The sequence below is a fragment of the Ovis canadensis genome, chromosome 9 (genome assembly GCF_042477335.2).
Source record: "Ovis canadensis isolate MfBH-ARS-UI-01 breed Bighorn chromosome 9, ARS-UI_OviCan_v2, whole genome shotgun sequence".
NCBI lineage: Eukaryota > Metazoa > Chordata > Mammalia > Artiodactyla > Bovidae > Ovis > Ovis canadensis.
In genome coordinates this window covers 53854671-53879887 of record NC_091253.1, presented here as the reverse complement: position 1 = coordinate 53879887, position 25217 = coordinate 53854671, and the positions used below count along the sequence as shown (strand labels likewise).

At 38.2% G+C, this 25217-nt stretch overlaps 1 protein-coding gene and 1 non-coding gene across 4 annotated transcripts in view; one reads left to right on the top strand and one right to left on the bottom strand.

Moving 5' to 3' along the window:
* MYBL1 (MYB proto-oncogene like 1) overlaps window positions 1-16673 on the top strand; it is a 38091-nt gene extending 21418 nt beyond the window's left edge. Inside the window, exons 9-16 of one of the 3 annotated variants that reach the window (XM_069601032.1) lie at window positions 3458-3691; window positions 4920-5288; window positions 7643-7785; window positions 8189-8303; window positions 11846-11962; window positions 12052-12156; window positions 12595-12774; window positions 14039-14764. In XM_069601032.1, the coding sequence (XP_069457133.1) occupies window positions 3458-3691; window positions 4920-5288; window positions 7643-7785; window positions 8189-8303; window positions 11846-11962; window positions 12052-12156; window positions 12595-12774; window positions 14039-14167 (1392 nt within the window). In that variant the 3' untranslated portion in view covers window positions 14168-14764. Of the gene's footprint in view, window positions 1-3457; window positions 3692-4919; window positions 5289-7642; window positions 7786-8188; window positions 8304-11845; window positions 11963-12051; window positions 12157-12594; window positions 12775-14038; window positions 15138-15382 lie in introns of those variants that run through there. The other 2 variants (XM_069601034.1, XM_069601033.1) reach the window with 2 other exon arrangements.
* A 3325-nt stretch (window positions 16674-19998) lies between these two features.
* LOC138446352 (U6 spliceosomal RNA) lies at window positions 19999-20105 on the bottom strand. Its single transcript, XR_011259289.1, has one exon. It is a non-coding gene; the product is annotated as a U6 spliceosomal RNA (small nuclear RNA).
* Window positions 20106-25217: the final 5112 nt, after the last annotated feature.

Below are 25217 nucleotides of genomic sequence, written 5' to 3'. Positions count from 1 at the left end.
TAATAGGAAAATATAATTAAAAGAATTGCTATTTTGCATTAAAAAGGGAGAAAGTTACTAATTATTTTTTTTTCAAACTTGCTATCTAAAATCCACTGTCATAAAGATCTGGTTGTATAAGGAGATTGGTGATTTTAGAGGGAAATTGCTGCATCCAGTATAACAGAATCTATATTCATATAAAGTATTCTAGACAATTATGTGGTAATAATGATTGCCATTTTTCTGAGTATTCATTATATTCCACTCTTGTAGATGTGCTAGATGTATTCCTGGTAATCCTTGTATTAACTCTGCAAATTAATTGCTAGATATTCAGAATCAGATGTATGTGATTACAAAAAAATTTATGGTTTTGCCAGTGGGCCTAGTAAGCTCCCTCTTTGAATCTTTTTCCTGCCTGAAAACTAAGTTGAAATGTATATGGTTTGGAAGTTATCTCCAAAAAGTGATTGTAAACTCAGAAAGTGGCTACACTAGTGAAATAAGATTGCTTTAATTTCTTTTATTTATATGACTCTTTAAAATAGATGGAACTTGTTTTGAAACAGTCTTGGAAAGTTATTTTTTCACCTTGAGACTTAACATTTTGCTATTGTAAATATGTACTACATTCTAGTGGTTTTTAATTTTAATAGTAACAGGTACTGTTTCTTGAGTGCTTCCAATGGACTGAGCAATATGTTCTCTAAGATATGGTAGCTATTCAGTTCAGTTCAGTCACTCAGTCGTGTCCAACTCTTTGCGACACCATGAATCGCAGCACGCCAGGCCTCCCTGTCCATCACCAACTCCCAGAGTTCACTCAGACTCAAGTCCATCAAGTCAGTGATGCCATCCAGCTATCTCATCCTCTGTCGTCCCCTTTTCCTCCTGCCCCCAATCCCTCCCAGCATCAGTCTTTTCCAATGAGTCAACTCTTTGCATGAGGTGGCCAAAGTACTGGAGTTTCAGCTTTAGCATCATTCCTTCCAAAGAAATCCCAGGGCTGATCTCCTTCAGAATGGACTGGTTGGATCTCCTTGCAGTCCAAGGGACTCTCAAGAGTCTTCTCCAACACCGCAGTTCAAAAGCATCAATTCTTTGGCGCTCAGCCTTCTTCACAGTCCAACTCTCACATCCATACATGACCACAGGAAAAACCATAGCCTTGACTAGACGGACCTTAGTCGGCAAAGTAATGTCTCTGCTTTTGAATATGCTATCTAGGTTGGTCATAACTTTTCTTCCAAGGAGTAAGCGTCTTTTAATTTCATGGCTACAGTCACCATCTGCAGTGATTTTGGAGCCCCCAAAATAGAGTCTGACACTGTTTCCACTGTTTCCCCATCCATTTCCCATGAAGTGATGGGACCAGATGCCATGATCTTAGTTTTCTGAGTGTTGAGCTTTAAGCCAACTTTTTCACTCTCCTCTTTCACTTTCATCAAGAGGCTTTTTAGCTCCTCTTCACTTTCTGCCATAAGGGTGGTGTCATCTGCATATCTGAGGTTATTGATATTTCTCCCAGCAGTCTTGATTCCAGCTTGGGCTTCTTCCAGCCCAGCGTTTCTCATGATGTACCCTACATATAAGTTAAATAAGCAGGGTGACAATATACAGCCTTGATTGACTCCTTTTCCTATTTGTAACCAGTCTGTTGTTCCATGTCCAGTTCTAACTGTTGCTTCCTGACCTGCATATGGGTTTCTCAAGAGGCAGGTCAGGTGGTCTGGTATTCCCATTTCTTTCAGAATTTTCCACAGTTTATTGTGATCCACACAGTCAAAGGCTTTGGCATAGTCAATAAAGCAGAAATAGATGTTTTTCTGGAACTCTCTTGCTTGTTCCATGATCCAGCGGATGTTGGCAATTTGGTCTCTGGTTCCTCTGCCTTTTCTAAAACCAGCTTGAACATCAGGAAGTTCACGGTTCACGCATTGCTGGAGCCTGGCTTGGAGAATTTTGAGCATTACTTTACTAGCGTGTGAGATGAGTGCAATTGTGCAGTAGTTTGAGCATTCTTTGGCATTGCCTTTTTTGGGGATTGGAATAAAAACTGACCTTTTCCAGTCCTATGGCCACTGCTGAGTTTTCCAAACTTGCTGGCATATTGAGTGCAGCACTTTCACAGCATCATCTTTCAGGATTTGAAATAGCTCAACTGGAATTCCATCACATCCACTAGCTTTGTTCGTAGTGATGCTTCAGCCACATTTAATTCAAAATTTTAAAATTCAGCTTCTCAGTTGCACTAGCCACATTGTTGTTGCTCTTATGGCTGGTGGCGCCCATGTTGAGCAGCCTCCAGTGCAGAACATTTTCATCACCGCAGAGGGTTCTTTGGACCATGCTCTACACTTTACATCCTGTTGCTTCTTGTTTTTTTCCAATTTTTTTGAGATATAATTAAGTATAGCTGTGTATAAGCTTAATGTGTAAGCTTAATGTGTACAGCATCATGATTTTACTTACATATTGTCAAGTTTAGTGAACATTCATTGTCTAATATAGATAACCAAAAGAAAAGAAAAGGACAAAGGAAAAAAACCTTTTTTTTCCTAATGATGGAAGCTCTTAGAATCTGCCATTCTTAACAGTTCTCAGATTATGTATTGTTTCTTAACCATGGGTCTTCAAGATCTCACTTCTTGTTTTTTGTTATGAGACACTAGAAAACTAGGCTCAAAAGATAAGTAAATTGGCCAGTGTACATCTCTAGTGAGATCAAGAAAAATGGCACAGTCCCTGAATTCAAAGGATTTACTTTGCAGTGGGGAAACAGTATGATAAAGTAAGTCACACAGTTTTATGGGAGTTCATAGAAGATTGAGATTTAGGTAGTCAGAAGGGTTCCCTGGAAGAATTCCTATTTGAGCTTAGTCTTGAAAGACAGACAGTGAATATATATTAGCAAAAGAGATGAACTTGGACATTATTATAAACAGAGCAATTAATAGTGTATAATAGGATGGAGTACTTCCCAGTATTTGAACTGTATCTTGAATGAGGAATAGGAATTTTTCCTGGTCAGTAGTTTGAGCCTTCTAGATAAAGAGAATGCTCCCTTTTTCTAGGGTAAAAGACAAAACTCACCGGGAGCTGCAGGTACTACAGTTGGGTTATTCCGTATTCCCTGGGAAGAGGGCTTGTGTTGGGAGATGAAGTTTGAAAAGTAGAGAAAAGTCAGATTCTAGGAGTTGGGACCTTATTTTGTAGTATATACATACTAGTTTTATCTCACCATGACATTATAGGTTTAAAAAAAATGTGAGTTAGACAAAAGAAATATAGTCAACATGAGGTTTAATGAAAAAAGCTTTTGGGTCAATTTTAAGGAAAGATGGTATATTTGTTACTATACTTTTAGCTGAAATGTTGTAAAGGATGTTTTCCTAGAAAAACTTATACTTAAAATGCACATTTTTGCTTAGGTTGGGAATGACAAGTAATGTTCAAATTTCTTCTGTACTTTCAGCAACCTGGAAGCTTTTCTAGCTGGCCTGGTAGTTTCCTCATGGATGACAGCATGTCTAATACTCTAAATAGCCTCGAGGAGCACGCTAGTGAGTTTTACAGTATGGGTGAAAATCAGACTGTGTCAGCTCAGCAGAACTCACCTACAAAGTTCCTGGCCGTGGAGGCAAACGCTGTGCTGTCCTCTCTACAGACCATCCCAGAATTTGCAGAAACTCTCGAACTTATTGAATCTGTAAGTTTGAAATTGTGGAATTATCAAAAAGCTCAATTTTATATATATGGTTTCATATTCAGAAACAGTTTAATGGATACTCACCAGTTTTGTGTTGCACATTACCTTGCATGTCATGGTTAATTTTGTTCTGATATTTTGTGGTGGTTTTTGGCAAAAAATATATGTATTTACTTATTATACAAGTTGTATATTAGAGATAGTTGGAAAGTAGAGAAAATTAAAGAAGAAAATGAAAATCCTCCATAAATCTAGAGTTAATAATTTGATGTATTTCCTTTCAGGCTCTGTTCTATACATATAAAACATATGCATGTTTTTTTAAACTCAGATGTGCACTAATGCTTGTGAATTTTTTTCCCACATTATACCATGATCATGTCCTTATTTTCTTAACTTGTTTTTAAACTTGAATATAAATGGTTTGATGGTATTCTATCATATGAATGTAGCAAATTTTATTTACCCAATGTACTATTATTATTGGACATTTATCTGGTATTGTTTTTTCAGTATTACAAATTACAGAATATGTGTAAAAAGCTTTGTGCAAAATCATGATTATGTCCTTAGGTTAAATTGAATTTTTGAATCACAGTGTGTGACCACTTTGAAGATACTCCATGTGTGTTTGTGTGTGTGTCAGTCACTTAGTCGTCTCTGACTCTGCGACCCCATGGACTGTAACCCTCCAGGCTCCTCTGTCTGTGGGATTCTCCAGGCCAGAATACTAGAGTGGGTTACCATTTTGTTCTCCAGGGTATCTTCCTTACCCAGGGATCTGACCCAGGTCTCCTGCATTTCAGACAAATTCTTTACCATCTGAGCCACCAGGGAAGCCGTACATGTTACCAAATGATTATGTAGATGTACAATAGAGAGTAAAGTTTTCTGATAGAATAGAATGTGGAATTTTATGACAAACTATACTGTTTTATGAAAATAATGTAATTTGTTCCTTTCATTTGAAGTACTTCAGTAATAAGCTTCAGCTACTGAATTAGATGAAGTGTTATTTTGAAATGCTCCAAATTGGAGTTGTAGTAAAACCATAATCTGTTCCTCTCAGATGGTCTTGCTTAAAAAAAAGGAGGAACCAAGGAAAGCCTATTTCGATAGATAAAAATGGGTAGTTAATTAACTCTGGAAATCATTATCCTATGTTCAAGACTAGATGTAACCAGGTTATAATATTAATAACTTTAGTTAGGAATTTAATCTGTTGCAGGATCCTGTAGCATGGAGTGATGTTACTAGCTTCGATCTTTCTGATGCTGCTGCTTCGCCTGTCAAGTCCACGCCAGTTAAACTAATGCGAATTCAGCACAGCGAAGGCGCCATGGAATGTCAGTTTAACGTCAGTCTTGTACTCGAAGGGAAAAAAAACGGTTGTAATGGGGCAGACGGCGAGGCTGTTCCTTTAACCTCCCCAAGTGTGGCTAAGTTTAGCACTCCACCAACCATCCTCAGAAAGAAGAGAAGAATGAGAGTGGGCCAGTCCCCAGGCGGTGAGCTTGGCGACAGCTCATTCAACGACGGTGGTCACACAGCACTAAAACACACACCGGTGAAAACACTACCATTTTCTCCTTCACAGGTAGTTGTGTTGCTTCTGTTCATGTTTCCAACTGTTGATGAGCTCGATTGAATTGGATCTTGGATATCCATACTAGCATCTAGTTCATTGCTTTATTAACACATAAAAATGTATACTGTAATCAGATGTGTGAGAGTGCTGAGCTGGGATAAATCAGAAAAGTATCCCGGGAGGTGAAGTAGTTGCATTTTATCTTACAGTGTTTAGAGCTGAAAGGGATGTCTTAAATACATAGTTCCACATGTTTGTAGAACTCATCAGGAAGTAGGCCCAGAAAGGGAAAATGCCTTGCCCACAGTTATCTAATGGCAGAACTGAGACAGAGAGCCAGTTTCCTGACTATTTAAGAAGTACCAGGTATATATTCCTAGACAACTGCTTCTTAGAAGAATTTTCATGTGTCAGAAGGTCATCTAGGGATGTCAGGAATTAACCTGCTTTCTCCTGTAGTTATATTTTTGGGGAGCAGATACTTATATTGGGGCAAACTCTTTCTTTGATTTTATAATACTGTCTGTCTTAATGAACACCATATTCCAGGCTGTGTGCTAAACGCTTTTCTTATAGTTTCTTAGTTAATGCTCTTGCAGAAAACCTCTGGAGGTAGTTAGAATGAAATTCAGAAGTTAAGCAACTTGTCCAGGATCAATAAGAAAGAGATGAAGCTGGTATTTGTTTAAAGTGTATTGACGGAGGTGAAAAAGTTATGGAAGAAGAAGGAAGTTTAATGGCCAAGTAAACTTGGAGGCTGTTATATTGGAGGTATATTTTGATGCTGGGAAGATGAATATCTGGCAGTGACCACAAAGCCACTGTTTTCTCTGAAAATTTACCACCCCGCCCCCTGCCCCAGTGCACCCTCAGGAGTTGCAGAGTGTCCTGAGGAAAGTGAACCTGGGTTGAGCACACTAGCAGTTTTGTTTTTGGAGTTTTGCATGCCTGCAGTTTTTGTTGAGTAAATTCTAAGATGGAAAGTGGCTGAGAAGCTGAGGCATGATTATAAAAACCGTATGCTGTGCTGTGGTGTGCTAAGTCTCTTCAGTTGTGTCTAACTCTGTGCCCCGCGGACTGTAGTACACCAGGCTCCTCTGTCGATGGGATTCTCCAGGCAAGAATACTAGAGTGGGTTGCTATTTCCTCCTCTAGGGGATCTTCCCAACCCAGGGATTGAACCCACATCTTCTGCATCCCCTGCATTGGCAGGCAGGTTCTTTACAACTGGAGCCACCTGGGAAGCCCATAAAGAAGGTATATTCCATAGCAAAGAGCTTGGATTTTATCCTGTGGCTTGCAGGCATCAGAAATGATAGAGCTAGAACTCTAGCTAGTTATAAGCAGCCTTAAAGCAGGTTTTACTTTTTCTTATGATTGCTTCTAATCTATTGGCTACAAAAATAAATTAGTATTTCGCAATTGTATGTAAGTTAAAATCCAATGTGTAAATTGTGTCATTTGGAAAATAGACTCTGTGATACCAGTTTTGGCTGCTCAAAGATTCTGAACTGTGTTCTAAATAGGCACATTTGCCAGACAGCTGTATTTCTTATTAGTTAAACTTATTCTGGGGCTTCCCTGGTAGCTCAGCTGGTAAAGAGTCTGCCTGCAATGCAGGAGATCCCAGTCCAGTTCCTGGGCTGGGAAGATCCTCTGGAGAAGGGATAAGCTACCCACTCCAGTATTCTTGGGCTTTCCTGGTGGCTCAGACAGTAAAGCATCTGCTTGCTCATCTGCCCAGGGAGACCTGGGTTTGATCCCTGGGTTGGAAAGATCCCCTGGAGAAGGGATAAGCTACCCACTCCAGTATTCTTATCTGGAGAATCCCCATGGACAGAGGAGCCTGGCAGGCTATAGTCCATGGGGTCGCAAAGAGTCGGACACAACTGAGTGACTAAGCACAGCACACCACAAACTTACTCTGAGTTCTCTATGTTCTTATAGAAAGGAGCATTTAAGATCATTTATTAATAAAATCATAAAACTTTTTTTCAATTATACCATTGTACAAAGCTTACCGTTAGCAAAGCAGCTAGTTATGGCTTCTATAGATTCTCATTTGATAAGATTACTGTTTGGAAATTTTTTATTGTGTTTTGTTACTTTTGGATTTTTGTTAAATAGCTATTTTTGGAATACCTGTCAGGTGTTAAACACTGTTCTAAGAGCTGGGGAAGCAGCAATGAACAAAACAAAATTTCCTGCTCTCGTGGAACTTTATTTTTATAGAGTGGAATGTAAATATATTATTATTGGTATCTTTTCCAGAAAGGAATGGAGAAATAACTTGAAAATTTAATCAGTTTGATATTTGTGTAGGATTTTTACATTTTAGAAATTGTCTCTACACTCTTTTTTAGTTTTTCAACACATGTCCTGGAAATGAACAAATTAATATAGAAAATCCTTCATTCACATCAACCCCTATTTGTGGGCAGAAGGTTCTCATTACAACTCCTCTTCATAAGGAAACAACCCCCAAAGATCAAAAGGAAAATGTAGGGTAAGTAGATACTAAGTAATTGTGTTGAAGAAAATGGAAAGCAGTTTCAAAAGTAGATTAACTTTTTGTCCATTTATATGTATATCATAATCCTTTTCCTATGAGATTTAGAATTAAAAAAAATCATAACCTTGAATTTTATCCCTAGGAGACTAGAAATCAGCTAAAGGTGGTATAGAAGTTTGATCTTAAGCAAATAACATTTTTAGTACTTATTTCTACATTAATCTTTTTTCTGTTTTAAGATGATTGGAATAAGAATAGGCAGGCAAATTTTAAAAGTCTTGGAATATTTAAAGCATGTATATATACCAGAAACATTCAGTGTGTGCTTTTATGATGGCTTTGTCTTCCTTAACTTACATGAAATCAAATTTTGACTATAATAAAAATATCTGGACAGGTTTAGAACACCTACTATTAGAAGATCCTTATTGGGTACCACACCAAGGACTCCTACTCCTTTTAAGAATGCGCTTGCTGCTCAGGAGAAAAAATATGGACCTCTTAAAATTGTGGTGTGTATACTCCTTTTATTTTTAAAAACATTCCTAATTTTAATAAGACAAATTTTGATTTTTTTATCCTTGATTTTTAACATTTAAAAAAGATGTTCAATGAACTGGATTAAAAAGACTTACCTCCTATACGTTTGAATTTGTGTTAATCTTTTTCCTTGTAAATAAATCCTTGCTTGGCTTGTTTTGAATTTACACTTTCTTTATGTCATCCAGAGAAAGCAAATCAAGTATCAGTAGAACTCATTTCTTAATACTAAAACCTACCTTTTAGTAGTTGCAGTAGCAGTTACCTACAGTATAATAAAATAATTTTAATATTTTGATATACATAAGCACTGGAGAAGGAAATGGCAACCTACACCAGTATTCTTGCTTGGGAAATCCCATGGACAGAGGAGCCTGGTGGGCTACACAGTCCATGGGGTCAACAGGAGTTGGACACGATTTAAACAACAAAATTACATAAGCACATTCCTAGTAATATTTATGAAACTGATCATGATACCTCTTTAAGGCTCAGTTTCCTCTTCTATTCAGTGGATATTACAAAACACCCCAGCAGGTTATTTATGAAGGTAGATAATAGAAATTAAGGGGCTGGTACTAGGATTTAAGTAGTATGTGCTTAGTTGCTGCTGTTTTATTTTAGTAATGATGGGTAACAGTAGTAGTACGTGAATAGAGGTGGCAAGTGTTATCTTATAAGAATAGTTTAGGCAGGTACTTTCATATATATATTGTCAATGTTGAAGTACCTTAGGTGAGCCATGAGCATTCTGATTCTAGGCAGATATAGATTACTGACAAATTAGGTACATTAGAAATAAAATATGATTTTTAAAATGGCCATTTCTAGGGTACTTTAGTTATGTAAATCAGTTAATAAATTCTGGTTTACTTGATCAATTTTCTACAAAAAAGCATGTATCGCACTCAAATGTTCTAGTCTTTTCCTTATTTTGAAATACTGTTTTAGAGGGTACATAATAAGATTGAGCAAGTCTTTTTGCCACTTAGCTCCATATACTGCTATTAAAAAAAAAAAAACTTTAGCGTTCTCTAAACTTCTTAGTTTTTATGCATATACATAATAATAGTGGGATCACATTATGTACTTTTTGGTAACCTTTTTAAATTTATAAATTGCATTCATGTTTTTGTACTCTTCCATTGTATGGACTTACCTAGTTGATTTAACTAGTTTATTTCAGCATTTTTTTACTCATTAAAAAAAAAAAAACCATTAATTTAACAAATACTGACTGAGTGCCTCCTGGGGTGCCAGCTGCTGGGCTAGTCTTTTGGGGATGTAATGTTAAACATGTCAGGTGTGGTTCCTGCCTTTATAAGGGTGTATGGCCTAATTGAGAATTCTAAAAATAAGCAATAATTTGAAAACATTTGAAAAATTCTGACAGTTCCTCAGGGTCATTTCGCCAACATATACTTTGAATAAAAATTGTTATTTTAATAATAATGCACAAGAAATTAGGTTTCAGGTATCTAAAGTCCCTATCAGTTTGTTCATGTTTGGGAAGAATTTATCCATTGCCAAAATAGGTTGTTTTCATAAAAAATTTAAGATAAAAGGAAAGTACAGATTTTGCAAGTAAAATTTCTAAAATATCTGCAGGCTCATTTGCAGCAAGCTGACTTCATTCCTCCAGTTGTTTACTGAGCACCTGCTGTGTGCTAACCACTGAGATTTCTTTCATATCTTACTATGGATCAGATGTGCTTCTTAGACTTTGGCTTTCTAGGACACTTGTATTCCTTTTTTTTTTTTTTAACTGAAGTATAATCAATTTACAATGTCAAGTTAGTTTCTGATGTACAGCAAAGTGATTCAGTTACATATATATACATTCTTTTTCATATTCTTTTCCATTATGGTTTATTACAGGATATTGAATAATTTTATAGTCCCATGTTCTATATCTTGTTTTTTATCCTTTCTATATATAATAGTTTGCATCTGCCAACCCCAGATTCCTAGTCTTTCCCCCTCCAACCCCTCTTGCTCCATGGCAACCACAAGTCTGTTATCTTTGTGAGTCTGTTTCTCATTCATACATAAGCCCATTTGTGTCATATTTTAGATTCCATATGTAAGTGATATCATATGGTATTTGCCTTTCTCTGTCTGACTTGACTTAGTATGATAATCTCTTGAGTCCGTCAGTGTTCCTGTATAAGATGTTTTCTTTCTTTTTTAATGGCTGAGTAGTATTCCATTATATATGCACCACATCTTAGGGCACTTGCATTCTTACAGGCGAAAGAACGGATTTCAGATTCCTTTTTAAGAACACATAACCTGTGTTCTTTGTGAAACGTAAGCCTTAAAACGAGCTCTTAGAGCAACACACAGAAATACTCACATAATTCCTGCATGTCTCAGGCTATAGATGAGAACACTTTAAACATTGTGTTTCCATTTTAAAATTTTTGTAAGTACTGTGAAACCTCGTTTATGTATGGATGCTATTCTCTCTAACTTTGTTGACTGGGAATGTAAGCTGCTGGTCATTACACGCTGCCAGTTTGTTCTTTGGTTTAGTGGAGCTTTGATTACTTTTTTTTTTAAAACAGGTCTTGGTTATGGTAGATCTTAAGACCTATGGTAGGTCTTAATATAATTTACATTTTTTTCTGAATTATATAGTATGCTTAGTTATTTGAGGACTTCCCTGGTGGCTCAGATGGTAAAGAATCTGCCTGCAATGCTGGAGACCTGGGTTTGATCCCTGGGTTGGGAGCATCCCCTGGAGAAGGGAACAGCTACCCACTCTAGTATTCTTGCCTGGAGAATTCTATGGACTTTATAGTTCACGGGGTCTCAGAGAGTTGGACGTGACTGAGTGACTTTCTGTAGTTATTTGATAGAAAGATAAATGAATAATATTTTGAGACTATTTCATCATTCAGCCCACATTCAAGGGTTTTTTTTTGTATTCTCCCTTCCCACACTCCAGTACACACATAGACAGCCACAGACACGCATGCACACACGCATGCTTCCTGAACACCGACTCAGCTCTAAGCTTAAGGCTAGATGTGGAGAGATGTATACAGAAGAAAAAGCTCTTATACAGCTTACATATGTAGTAGTAAGACAAACATGCAAACTAGTAATTACACACTGTATAATAACTACAATAAAAATAGGATGAGAGCTACTGTCGCCCAAATTTATTCTGTGTTTGCTGTTTTTATGTAAAAATAGGGAAGTAATCTCTTTTTTTTTTAATTCTGAAGCTCCTGATTGAAGCAGGAGCTATAATGGGTTCCCCCAAGGGAAGACTTTTATTTAGTGCCTTGCCATGAAGGAAGTGGCACACTTCATTCAGTGCTTGCAATGTGCAATATTATTTTTGCCATTCAATGGATTAGTTAATTTATTCAACTTATATGTCTATAAGGGCTGGGAGAAAATTATGCCAATAATGAAAAAGTATAAAAGTTGGGTTTCTGTATATGGGGATAAAAAAGGAAGTGCTGTAAAAGGCTTTTTAAAACCCCTTTTAAAAATAATTTAGTCACAGCCACTTGCCTTCTTGGAAGAAGATATTCGGGAAGTTTTAAAAGAAGAAACTGGAACAGACATATTCCTCAAAGAGGAAGATGAACCTGCTTACAAAAGCTGCAAGCAAGAGGTGATCTTTTAGTATTGTTATTGATAAAAGTCTTTATCATGTTCCAGTGACTTGGCCATAATGTCCCTATTGTAAATTATTCATTCTAGCATACTGCTTCTGTCAAGAAGGTCAGAAAATCACTAATCTTAGATAATTGGGAAAAAGAAGAACCAGGTACTCAACTGTTAAATGAAGACCTTTCAGACTTGCAGGTTTGTAAAGGATTTTCCTTATATTAAGATGGTTGCTTTAAGCTCTAGTGGTTCTTGTGCTTTACTCATTGTGTGGTTAATTCATTAGAGATCATAGAGGGTTTCCATTGGTGGTGTTCAGCCTAATTCAGAGAGAAACAGTTAACTGTAGAGAATATTTCATTCACATCCTTGCTTTTTATATTTGTTTTTTGTTTTGAGAGAAGTTAGCTCTCTTATGTCAAAGAGTGATAGTCCTCAAAGCTTGAAATTTCAATGTTTATCTTTGGTTCACCTCTTAAATATTTAATTTCGCTACATTGCTAGAAATTTCATCGGAGTGAAAGCTTCCTTGGAGGGACATGCACAGGATTTCCACTACCACTTACTCCATAGTCCTTCTGTTCGTCTCCATTTTTGAATTAGTTATTTTATTTTCCTCTTTCTTTTTTCTCTTAGTCAGAAAATATATTTACAACATCTTTATTAATGATACCATTATTGGAAATACATGACAATAGGTGCAACTTGACTCCTGAAAAACAAGATATAAATTCAACCAACAAAACATATACACTTAATAAAAAGAAACCAAACCCTAACACTTCCAAAGTTGTCACATTGGAAAAGAATCTTCAGGTATGAATTTATAAATTTCTTTCAGTGACTTTTGTTGTTGTGTATTCAGTTATCACTTTGGACCTACTGATCACAAATCATACTTTTTCTTTTAAATTCAAAATTGACTATAATAGTAACTAGACATTCACCATTGTTTTGTCACTCAAACTAGATTTGGGTTTCTGAGAGACTCATTCATCAGGGCACATATAAAGTAAACACCTGGAATTATAACTGGGGACTCTCCTGGTGATTTCTTAAGCACTGTTTCATTCTTAAACTAAAAATACCTAAATCTACTTCTGGCACCTCTTCTTCTGTAATAAATCATTGTAGCCCAAATTGCAACTTTTAAAGGGTAAGTGGTTGGAAGCAGTTTCAACTTGAGTTTGTTGGTATAATGGTTTCCAGTGAACTTTCTGGCTCATAGTGGTAAAACAAAATGGTTTTTTTTCAGATACTGTGCAGCCATTATGTCGCTGCAAATGAAAGCTGGAAAATTTTTTACTGTATCTTAAGAATTCAACCTAGAGAATTTGAGAGGTCACTGAGGAAAAAGTTCTCTTCTTTACGCCACAAAGGCTGCAGAACTAGCGTTCCTGACATTCAGGCATTCCTTGAAAACATCTTTGGCAGTCAGCTGTGTGGGGCCTCCTCTCCTTATTGAGCCGCTGCTCCTCACAGAGCCGTGCAGCACATTCTCTGAATCCATTTAACGTGATCTGATTTACCAGTGTTTAACACAGAACTTTTCAGGAAAATTTATTACATAGGAGGTCATACCTATACAGTAGTAACCTTGATAATAGAGGACAACAAATGTAAACTTGACTTTGTGTTATTTTTCCTAATATGCAAGACATAAAGCAGCCTCGGTTCATTTTTTGACATTATATCCTCTTTAAATCTTTTGCAAAACTTTGAAGCAGTAAAGACTAATATTTCTGTGCTCAGACTGATTTTGTAAAGCAACTATATACTCCAATTTAAAAATAAACTGGAATTGATTTGAGGGGCAGCTATGGAAATAGAACTTTTAAACTGCCTTCACAGGCCTGTATATGGCTAAAACATTGACTAACAATTGATCATAAACATTTTAATATATGATTTTGAAACATCATTATTTAAAAAGAATCACAATGCCATTGTAAAAAAACATTTTATAGTAATTACTTATCAAATATCCAATCAATTAATTGATTTTTTAAAAGTTAATTGTGAAGTAGAATGGATAGTTTTCTTAGCAGTTTTCACATCACTATTAATATTTCCTTCCTAGTCAACTTGTGAATGGGAAACAGTGGTTTATGGGAAGACAGAAGACCAACTTATCATGACTGAACAAGCAAGAAGATATTTGAGTACTTATACAGCTACAGGCAGCACTTCAAGAGCTCTCATACTGTGATTGTTACTAAGACTGATGAAATGCCCCCACTCCCTTACTAGATTCTATACTAAGTTAGGCTGCAATGAATTTTTTTTGTTGATTGTTTTTAAAGTTTTAAAACAGCCCTAAAACGGTTTACATCCTTCTTCATATTGGGCAAGCAGAAAGCTAGGCACTTAAGTGAGGGGTAGGCAATTTCATAGTTTATTTTTTTAAGACATGAGATTTTTAAAAATTGTTTTTAAAAAACAAGATGGGGAAATCATATTAGAATGTTCAAGGATATTCTGAAAGTAAATTCTCACATCTTTTCTTCAGAAGATACATGTTGCTACTCTCCTGATGCTGCAGTTTTGTTATAGATAGGTCTTACAAGTATGTGTGATTTCTGAAATTAGTCTCTATACAGAAAGCACACATGGCCTTATGAAGTACTTTTGCCTATCTGCTGATTTACTTAGGCTACCATTTACAGAGAAACACAGTGGGAAGGCATTTAAAAGAATAAAAGTTGCACTACTAATTTTTGGTATTTTTCAAAAAATAGTAAAATTAACTACAGTGTTAAATGTATTTATTTGAGCGTAGTCCTCAAAACAAAAGGCATTGCAAAAATGTTTTTTCCTTATTGGTAAAGAGTCAGTATTTTCTCCATAAATCTCAGAGAGCTGAGAGTTTTGTTGAATGTATTGTACAGTATGTAGGAGCAGGAAAACTTTGTAAATTGGAAAGAAATCTGTTTTTATAATTTATTTTCATTTTTAAAGCTTAAATGTAGATATTTAAACTTATACAGGGTGTCTAGAAGCCAATGTTGTTTCCTGTTATTACAGATAACATAGTAAAGAACAATTTTGACTTTTAAGTATGAAACAGTAGTAAGTTATAGCTGCAAAGAATTCAGTATCTATACTGTATGTCACATCTACCTAAATATTGCACTATGTCCTTTAAATCATGTTGGTTATAAAGTAGTTCTAAAAATTTACTAAATAATAATTTAATATTTTCTTTTTAAATTATATGGGGGGTCATATAAATTAATCTGGTGATTTGTATATTTGTTTTAAATTTTTGCATTTTGTTTAAAAAAATAATATGGTACTTTGGTCCCTAAAAACAGTCTGCACTTAGAAGTTTATTATATTTACTCAGTGTTTAAGAAGTAGAGAACATTATCTTTTATTTATAAAAATATTTGTCCTTTTATAAATGTTTTGTGTTTCTCTACAGGTTACAACAGTTGCTTCAGTTGCCTGTTTTAGGTGTTTGCACTTACTTTATTTCTTCTTGAAAGAATGTCTTTATTTGCTTTTGTGTAGAGATTTTATGTAATTTTTTGAAACATATAATGGTATGCTGTCAACTTAAACACTGACAGGTAAATAGAATTGTACACTGTAGTTGTAATTATTTGTAATTGACACACTCTCTCCCTCTCCACTCCTGAAGTATGCTGCTATAGAAAATAGCAGAATCGGCTTGCTGCTATGAGAGAAGGAAAGAGCGACCACCACTTGCACTGTGTGAAAACATAAAAAGTATGATGATGGCAAGTTCTCAAGTTAACTTAATGGAATCAACCATTACCAGGCAAATTCTTGCAAATACCAAAATGCTCTGCCTTAAAACAAAAACAGCTTAAGATTCTCTGTTGATGGAAATGGAAATACGAAGTATTTTAATGCCTAGCTTTTGAACAGTAGACCTAAAAGGATTTTAAGCTATTTAAATCTACTTGCTCATTTTTGCATATTATATGTAGTGAGAAGTGAAGAAAATGTGTGGTACTAAGATTATGCCTTGTTGATAACAAATAGATGAACCAATTTGAATCTTCCTAGCATGTTTGTTAAGTATGTTGATTGCTTCCTAATTAGTGAACTTCTCACAGAAATTTCACTTTGTAAAACCAATGATTGTAGCAAAATCATACTGGATCATTTCAATTTCAGTTACCTTGAACTAATAGCACATAATGGTTCCCTTTTATCTTTTCTCTTTTTTAATGTAGCCCTTGGCTGGTTTGGATGTACATAGTCTCCAATTACCAAAGTATAATATCTTGGAAGAGCTATATTTTTTTAAAGCATAGTTTTTCTTGAGCATTAAATTATCCCACATGTAATATATTGCAGATAAGCTTGGGATTTTTGGACATAGTACGTATTTCAGTTGGTATTGGTTGAGTCCTCCAGTTAACTGCTTTGTTGCCTTTTGCAAGAAGATTTTTTAATCTTAAACATGTCAGGCATCTTAAATCACCTTTTATACTGTTATGTTCAGTTTGAATTTCTTTCAGTGTGTTAAAAATGCCAGACATAACATGTAGCAGCCATACTTGCATGGAAACTGACTACACATATAATACTGCATTTTGTTGTAAGGTTTTCGCATTAATACAGCCATTACCCTGACTAAATTGAGTTTTTTGATGTATGGGAAAAAACTTTCCATTGTAAGAGAATCTTGCATACAATGTTGACTGTTAACATCCACAATAAAGCATCTGTGTACAAGCTGACGTGGCATTGCCCATTTCACTCAGATTTTGTGTTTTGTATTGACTGACCCTTGAAGGACTTAACCCAATATTCTGTGCTTAAACCATTTTTCTCCTTTCAGGTGATTTCATCCGTTAACACAACTTGACCTCTTTACTCAAGAAATGAAAATATATTTCCATTTCTTGAGCCTCATTTAGAGCCATATTTTCAACTGCCTTTAGAGATTTCCATATGACTCTTCTGTCAACACCTTAAATGTAGGATGTTCTCTTTTTCTCCAGCTTGAACCTGCCCCTCCTTTGTTCTCTTAATGGTGTTACTTTCCCTTCAGTCACTCACTGAGAAACCTTGTTCCTCTCCCTAAACTTCCACGTGGAAATCTGTTTTAAAATCTTAGCCCACTGAGAGGCTCAGCTCTAATTCCATTCCTTCCTCTCTGACTTAGATTATTGCACTTATCACTCTGCTCTCCATTCTCCAGAAGTATCAAGAAATTGTTCTGTGACATCAGGGTGTCACCTAGGCATGGCTGACTGGTCACCCAGACAGGTTTGTGCAGTATTATATCGCTTTAGTCAATGTCACCATCCAGATTTTACCGTTAGCCTTCTAGGTTTAGAAATCTGATGGATTAACCCATCAGATTAAGAGACTAAAACGAGTTTACCCCTCACTGGAATGTCTGTATCAAGTGAGTGAGACTGACACATGAACTCAGAACACATTAATTTACAGTGTGAAATCTTAAGTCCTGAGAGGAAAGACAACTGCTTACATGTGAGCGTAAAGCTGCTGCTGCTGCTAGGTCGCTTCAGTCATGTCCGATTCTGTGACCCCATAGATAGCAGCCCACCAGGCTCCTCTGTCCCTGTGATTCTCCTGGCAAGAATACTGGAGTGGATTGCCATTTCCTTCTCCAATGCTTCGTGCATGCTGAGTCGCTTCAGTCATGTCCGACTCTGTGTGACCCCTATGGACAGCAGCCCACCAGGCTCCTCTGTCCACGGGATTCTCTAGGCAAGAGTACTGGAGTGGGTTGCCATTTCCTTCTCCGGTGAGGGTAAAGAAACATGAAAACACAGAGATTTTATCACCTCTCCTGTTCACAGACCTTCCACAGTTGTCTGTTGCCTAAATAACAAGAATTCTCCTTCACTTCCTTATCTGGACCTGGGGACCTGGATCTTTCAGAACAATGTATGCATGCTTCTGCCTTCGTGCCTCCCCTCATTGCTGTTTCTCTTTGTCTCCCTACCTGTTAGAATCCTACGCAGCCTGCAGGGCACAGGTATGTGTCATTTCCTGATTATCCTGGTGCGTCCATAAAATGTTCCCACTAGACTTTATGTTCTGAAGAGTAGGAATTGCTCTTTATAACTCCTGCATCTAGGAGTCTCAGGAAGTGTTAAATTGAAAGAATGTTAAAAAATAGTCATGACTCTTAGGAGATATTAACCGTATTTGTTTTACACAATGGGTTGTGAATAGCTTGGGTTTCTTAGTTTTGCTTTATAGTCCGCTATTATTTTGTTAAAAATCTTTTGAGCTCCTTATATAACCCTGTGATTTCCTGCCTGATTTATCTAGTTATAGAGCAGTAGGCTTGCCAGCCAATCAGACTTTTAATTGTAATATAAAACAGATGGAAGGTTTTGAAGAGGTACTTCCTACTCTGTGACTCTGTGAGAAGTGAAAAGTTATTTTTAATTAGGTAGTGGAGGATAAAACAAGTGCAGTTCCATAAAAGCAGGGAAGGGGAGGATTACTTCCCCTTCCCTGGCTGTTTTTGATTTTAAACAAGGTCAAGAAGATGTTAAAAATATTGGTAGAAAACCAAGATAAAGTATAGCAGGGAAAAAAATTATTCATGGCTGAGCTGACATGTTGGGAAGAGAGAGTTTTTGAAAACTTTAATATCTTGGCATCAGTACATTGAGTTTGAGCAAACTCCATGTTAAAAGCAGTGTACTCTCCTGCCCTTAGTTTTGAAGGCCTCAGATCTGGTGTGCTTATTCAAGTTCCAAGTACAGAATGTGCTAACTTTGAGGAGAGTTTTCTGACCAGCACAGGGAAAGGAGGAGGGAGATTGACTACTCTGGTTTTACTATAATTTTGCCAAAGTTTGGATAACATTCTGACATAATTTCCTAAGACTCAATACAGTTAGCACTTATTTGTTCAACTAGCAACCAGTACTTACCTGCATGCTTACAGTACCTGGCACTAGGTGAGCTATGGTAAATAGGACATGACCCTTCCTTTGAGGAAGCTGATGTTTTAGAAGGGGAGATAAATAAGTATGTAACAGAAATAGCATCTCTACTCCCTTTGGCCAAAAGTGAGACAGATCAAGTAGCCAAATTTTGTTTGAGAATAAGGGGATGGTGTGTCATTGCCCCGATAGTGTGGATTTTCCCTTTAAACTGTGGAGAATTGTGTCCAGGTGCCTTCCACCCTAGGAAGTTCACAGGCTAAAAGTTTGAGTACAAGTAACAGTTGCAACCATGTGCCAGCAGTAACATCCTACCAACAACTATTAGGTAAACATTTTATAATCCACTCCTGTGAATTTGGAAGCAGGCTTGAATTAAGAGGCTTGTCCAAACTCAGTACACTGCTAAGCTGAGATTCATTCAGACATCTGAGAATTGGGTGGATTCTTTAAAATTAAGCACAGGGCACAAAATACATATATATATATATATATTTCTATAAAAATATAAAAACACAAAACTAGTGTATAGTAGGGTTGGGGGGTTGTTGAAGGGAGCCTGGGAGGGAGGCCCCTGGAATGCTGCAATGCTCCATTTCTTGCTCTGGGTGCTAGGTTTTTTTGTGTGTGTGGCGGAGGAAAAGGAAGGACCACACGTCATGGCTTGTAGACTTAGTTCCCCAACCAGGGACTGAACCCAGGTCTTGGCACTGAAAGTGTGGAGTCCTAACCACTGGACAACCAGGGAATTCTCTGGGTGCTGATTTGATGGATGGATTCAAGCTCTACTATTATATGTGTACTTTTCTGTGTTTATATACATTGTGCTTCAACAACACGTTAAAACAATCCTAGTTTGGATTGTAGAGGAAAATACAAATGTAATGAATTATTCCTTGCCTGTACCTATGATTACTGTACTTGTAAGCATCTACAATGCTAGCCCTGTTAATGGGTGTTTCACTGTTATTCTCCAGCATATGTTGGGCCCATTTCTTCTGGTAAATTTTTGTTAAATTTCTGCATGGAATAAGTGAACTGTGTGGACTACTTCTTTGGTCTGTATATACCAAATATACCAAAAGTTTACATGTAAGAGCTTTCTCCACTGAATGAATACTTTTTCTTTTTTTAATATGGGACGCTTTATGAATTTGCGTGTCTTCCTTGTGCAGGGGCCATGCTAATCTTCTCTGTATCATTCCAATTTTAGTATATGTGCTGCTGAAGCGAGCACTGAATGAATACTCTTGTTATAATCCCTCATAAAAGTCCACAATTGAACCTAGCCTCCACCTTAAAATTCAATCTTTTACTCCCATCCCACTGAAATTTCCATATTCAACGAATTACAGCTCTGTCTAATGTAGTCCACTAGTTAGTTAACTTTGTCAATTGCATCTCTTGATAGCACAATGTGTTGTTACCTTGTTTATTTACCATTGATGTTCTATAAGCAAGCATTCACTTAATTCAACCATCTAATTGACCCACATCCTTCCTTCCAAAGTCCCCACACAGGCCTCCTCCAGGTTATTTAACACTTTTACTCGATTAACAATGCATGCAAATGATGTCAGCTAAGAGGGCTGCTGCTGCTGCTGCTGCTGCTGCAGCTAAGTCGCTTCAGTAGTGTCTGACCTTGTGCAACCCCATAGACGGCAGTCCACCAGGCTCCCCCATCCCTGGGATTCTCTAGGCAAGAACACTGGAGTGGGTTGCCATTTCCTTCTCTAATGCATGAAAGTGAAAAGTGAAAGTGAAGTGGCTCAGTCGTGTCCGACTCTTAGCGACCCCATGGACTGCAGCCTACCAGGCTCCTCCGTCCATGGGATTTTCCAGGCAAGAGTACTGGAGTGGGGTGCCATTGCCTTCTCCAAGAGGGCTTCTGCTGCTGCTGCTGCTAAGTCACTTCAGTCATGTCCAACTCTGTGCGACCCCATAGACAGCAGCCCACCAGGCTCCCCTGTCCCTGGGATTCTCCAGGCAAGAACACTGGAATGGGTTGCCATTTCAATAAGATATTTTATCTAACCGAATATGTCCAAAATATTATCATTTTAACATGAGTAATATACATTATTCGTGAGGTATTTTGTATTGTTTTTCCATTCTGAGTCTTTGAAATCCAATGTGCATTTTACACACAACTAAGCCCCAGCCAGCCACGTTTCAAGGGCTCAGTAGTCATGTGGTCAGTGGCTACCACACTGAGCAGTGCAGTTCTCAATCACTAGGAATTTACAGGAAAAAATGTTTTGTAATTCAGAAGAAACACTACCTATTTTAGGCCACAGCAGAACAACTTCAGGAGAGAAACACCTTCCATGGGAGGCTGTGACAAAGGAAACTGATCCGTTTTCCTCAGGAGAAAGTTATGTTTGAAGTGAGACCTGGCAGATGGAAAGTGTGGGTGAGTGCTAAGTCACTTCAGTCATGTCCGACTCTTCGCTGGAGTGAGCGCCATGCCCGCCTCCTGGGAATCCTTCAGACCCAGGGACTGAACTTGCGTTGTTTATGTCTCCTGCATTGGCAGGTGGGTTCTTTATCACTAGTGCCACCAGGGAAGCTCAGCAGATGGGTAGGCATGAGGCAATCAGGTAGAGAAGAGCGAGGACCTGTGGGTTAAAGCCCTACCAAGGGGGCTAGTGTCCACATTGCAGACTGCAAGGCCAGAGGGGCTGAAGGTGAAATGGAGGAAGAGGACTGTGCAGAGAAGGCTCCTGAGGAAGAGGGGAGAGGGGGGGAACCCGAGTTCCCTGGAAGCGGACCACGGTAGAGGTTGGCAGGCAGGCCATGAACTAGGGGGTGCTCTTGTCCCCAGTGCCTGAAGGAGGCAGGGAAGAAGGCAGCACTGGGCAGAGGGAGATGCAGGCCTTGCCGTCTCCATGGGGACCTCTGAGGCTCCTCCAGAGAGAAACCCAGGTCTTGGGCCTGTCACCACACATGGGCTCCTCCGGAAAGGGGCCTGCCTTGGGCCAGCATTCACCTCAGCAGAGGACATTCTTTGACTTCAGTTTCTTTGCAGAACAAGAGTCGAGGTATTCTGCTGAGAGAAAAGGAGGAATGGTTGGAGAGGGAAGCACCATCAGAAATCTTAGGAGAATAAAGGATTTCTGAAACAATCCTTGAGAGACTGGGGAAGGGATTTGATCAAGGGCACCAGTGGAACTAACAAGCAGCTTCAAGGACTTGTTTTAGGTTGGCAGGTGTGAGTTCAGGCCCTTGGGCTAGGTGGGTCAACATTGTGATCTTTTGTGTTCACCCAGCCCTGCCCACCCCCTGGGCTGAGTGCGTGGCCACAGGCAGGGCTCTGCACCAAGACATAGTGATGTGAGCCTGCCCTGCCTGGCACCGAAGTGCAGCAGTAGAGGAAGACCACAGCATGTCCATCTGCCAAATTGGGGCAAGGGAGTGTGGAATGCTATCAAGAAAGGTTAGGCAGGATGACATCCACTGGAAGTCACTTTGCCTCTTCTCAGTCCTCACTGCCCCTCCCTGGTGGTTGTCATTATTGGTTTTTTGTCATAGCTTTTTATGTATGCTTTAATTCTTCTCCTGTATTTGCAGCTCTGAAGAGTTCCAGCTCCCACCGAGCCCTCAACAAATATTTTCTAAATGTTCTAGAGCAGCAGTCTCCAACCTTTTTGGGACCGGTTTCATGCAAGACAATTTTTCCACAGACTGGGGAGGGAAAGGATGGTTTTGGGATGATTCAAGTGCATTATATTTCTTGTGCACTCTATTTCTATTGTTACATCAGTTCCACCTCTGATCATCAGGCATTGGATCCCCGAGATTGGGACTCCCTGTTCTAGTGTTGTCTTCTGGTTTTATTTTGCCTCACCTACACTGACTTCATTATAGGTTAGCCAAGTGTTTGTTAGGGGGTGAGGAACGGAGCCTGGATCCACACTGCAGGTTCCTCATTCATTCATTCACCCAATAGATGTTAAACTATAACCATGAACTAGTAGGGACAGATAGGACCTGGTTCCAATCTTTCTGGATTTAGTGTTTAGTGGGGAGAGAGACACACTAAGCAAATAACCACCTAAAGAGTATATGACCACAAACCATGAGGAACATTCTGAGGGAAAGGAATGCAGTGTTTTATGAGTGTCTCTAATGAAGGGATCTGACTAGATGGGTGGTCAGGCAGAGATTTCCCCAGGGAAATGAGGTTTGAGCAGAATCTTTCCTGAGAGAAATAGGGAGATAAAATAGAATATGAACAGAATGAGGCTAAAATTATTTATTGGCTGGCATTTGCTATACAGGCTCCATGTTGAACACACCTCCAGTCTGCACTCCCCCTCAGCAGGCAGGCTTCGGCGGCTTCTATTGCATCCACTGAAACACTGCATTCTAAGATCAGAGGCCACAACTGCAGGATGTTTAGGGTGCATGCCTGAACGTGACCTCAGCATCTTTCAAAGTTTCAGGAGGTCACCTGGTTGGGGAGTGTTGGAAGAAGGAATGTCACCTCCCAGGAAAGCTCTTTGACTTTCCTGGTTCTCAGTTACCAACTCTAGCTGCTTCTGGCAGAACTTTCCTTCCCAACAAGTACAGTTGGTCACTAGATATTGAATCTAGAAAATCAAGCCCAACATACACTATTAGGGCCTTATCAGTTATTTTAATTGTCAGTGTTCTGTGTTTACTAATTATCATTAAGTCCCATAGAACTCTAGAGTTTATTGAAATAGTGTTTTTTTTTTTCCAAATGACTTGAAAGACAAAAATTATTAGGTAAATTCTTTTGTTAAAAATAATGTAAAAAATAAACTGCAAATACCCAGTGTAATAATAAGTGAAGGGTCTCATTGGATTATGTTTATGGATTTTTAGACAATTTTAACTTCTAGGTTGGTTTGTTTTTATGATCCACCTGGCTCTTGCCCATAATCTTGTCATTTCTGCTCAAGGAATATTGAAACCACACCCCAGAGAGTGAATGGAAGCTGGTGGCTACCAGGATTTGAGTTTGTCCTGCAGAACTACAGTTAGAAAAATGGCTTATTAAAACTCCTCTGCTTGTAAACTGCCTTCCTTGCTTAAGCTCATTTTTGTCCTATTTTCTTTCTTTTTTTCTTCTCTTTAATTTTATGCCTTCCTAGGTTCACATAGCCTAGTTGTTTTACAGGAATATGGAGTTATTTCTTGTCCAGTACCAACTGGCTAAGGCTGGTTGGGACCTCTGATCCTAAAATTGGGCCTGTGTAGGTGCCTGATGAATGGCCTTTTGACATCAGAGGATTGGGAAACTCCATCCTAAGATCCTGCTAAGTGCCTTCATTTTTGGATGTGCAGAAGTATGTAATCCAAATATACCTGTGCCTTTTCCCCTGCCTCCAATCACTTCTCCACACACCTGAGACCTCCCTGCTTATCTCATAAATATCCCAGCTCCCTCGACTTGAGAGAGGTGAAGCTGAGACTTATTCTCCCAGCTCTTCATTTGGCTGCCTTGTAGTAAATTCTTTCTTGGCTGGGAAACTTGGCATCTCAGTCTTTGGTTTGCTGTGCATTGGCCAACAGACCTACTTTGGTAACAATATCAGCTCATTCAAGTCACTGTGCTAACTATTTTGGATCATAGAAGTTTGAAAGATCTTAGATCTCTCTCTGTAAAATGGGAATTAATACACTATACTCTGTGTGTTTATTTCTTATTGCTGCTGTAACAAATACCACACATTTAGTCACTTAAAACAATGCAGATTTATTATCTTACAGTCTTGAAGTCAGAAATTTGAAGTCAGGGTCAATGGACTAAAGTCAAGGTGTCAGAAAGCCTATATTGCTTCTGGAGGCTCTAGAAGGAAATCTATTCCCTTGCATTTTCTAGCTCCAAGCGGCAGCCTGCATTCCTTGGTGCACAGCCCCTTCTTCCATCTTCAAACCAGGAGTCATTGGTGGAATCGTCTTCTTGCTACATCCCTGAGACATTTCTCTATCTGGACAAAATCTCCCTCTGTCACTTTGTGATTACATTGGGTCCATCTGGATAATCCAGGCTGATCTCCCCAAGTTAAGACCCTTAATTTGATGACATCTACCAAGTCTGTTTCACCATGTAAGGTAGGTAACATGTTTACAAGGTTTTGGGAATTTGCACATCAATGTATTGGGAGTGGGGTGGTCATTAGGCTGCTATAACAGTGTGAACGGTTGCATTTGTAGCAAATATGTAGCCATGGACAAATTTTTAATAATGGAGTGAATATAATATATAAATCACACAATGCTCAGAAGTTGTAATCAATGAAAAGAAGCTATCCAGATAGCCCTTATAAGATGAATTTTATCTTTAAAAATTTTGTTTGGACTTTATCTTAAATGCTCT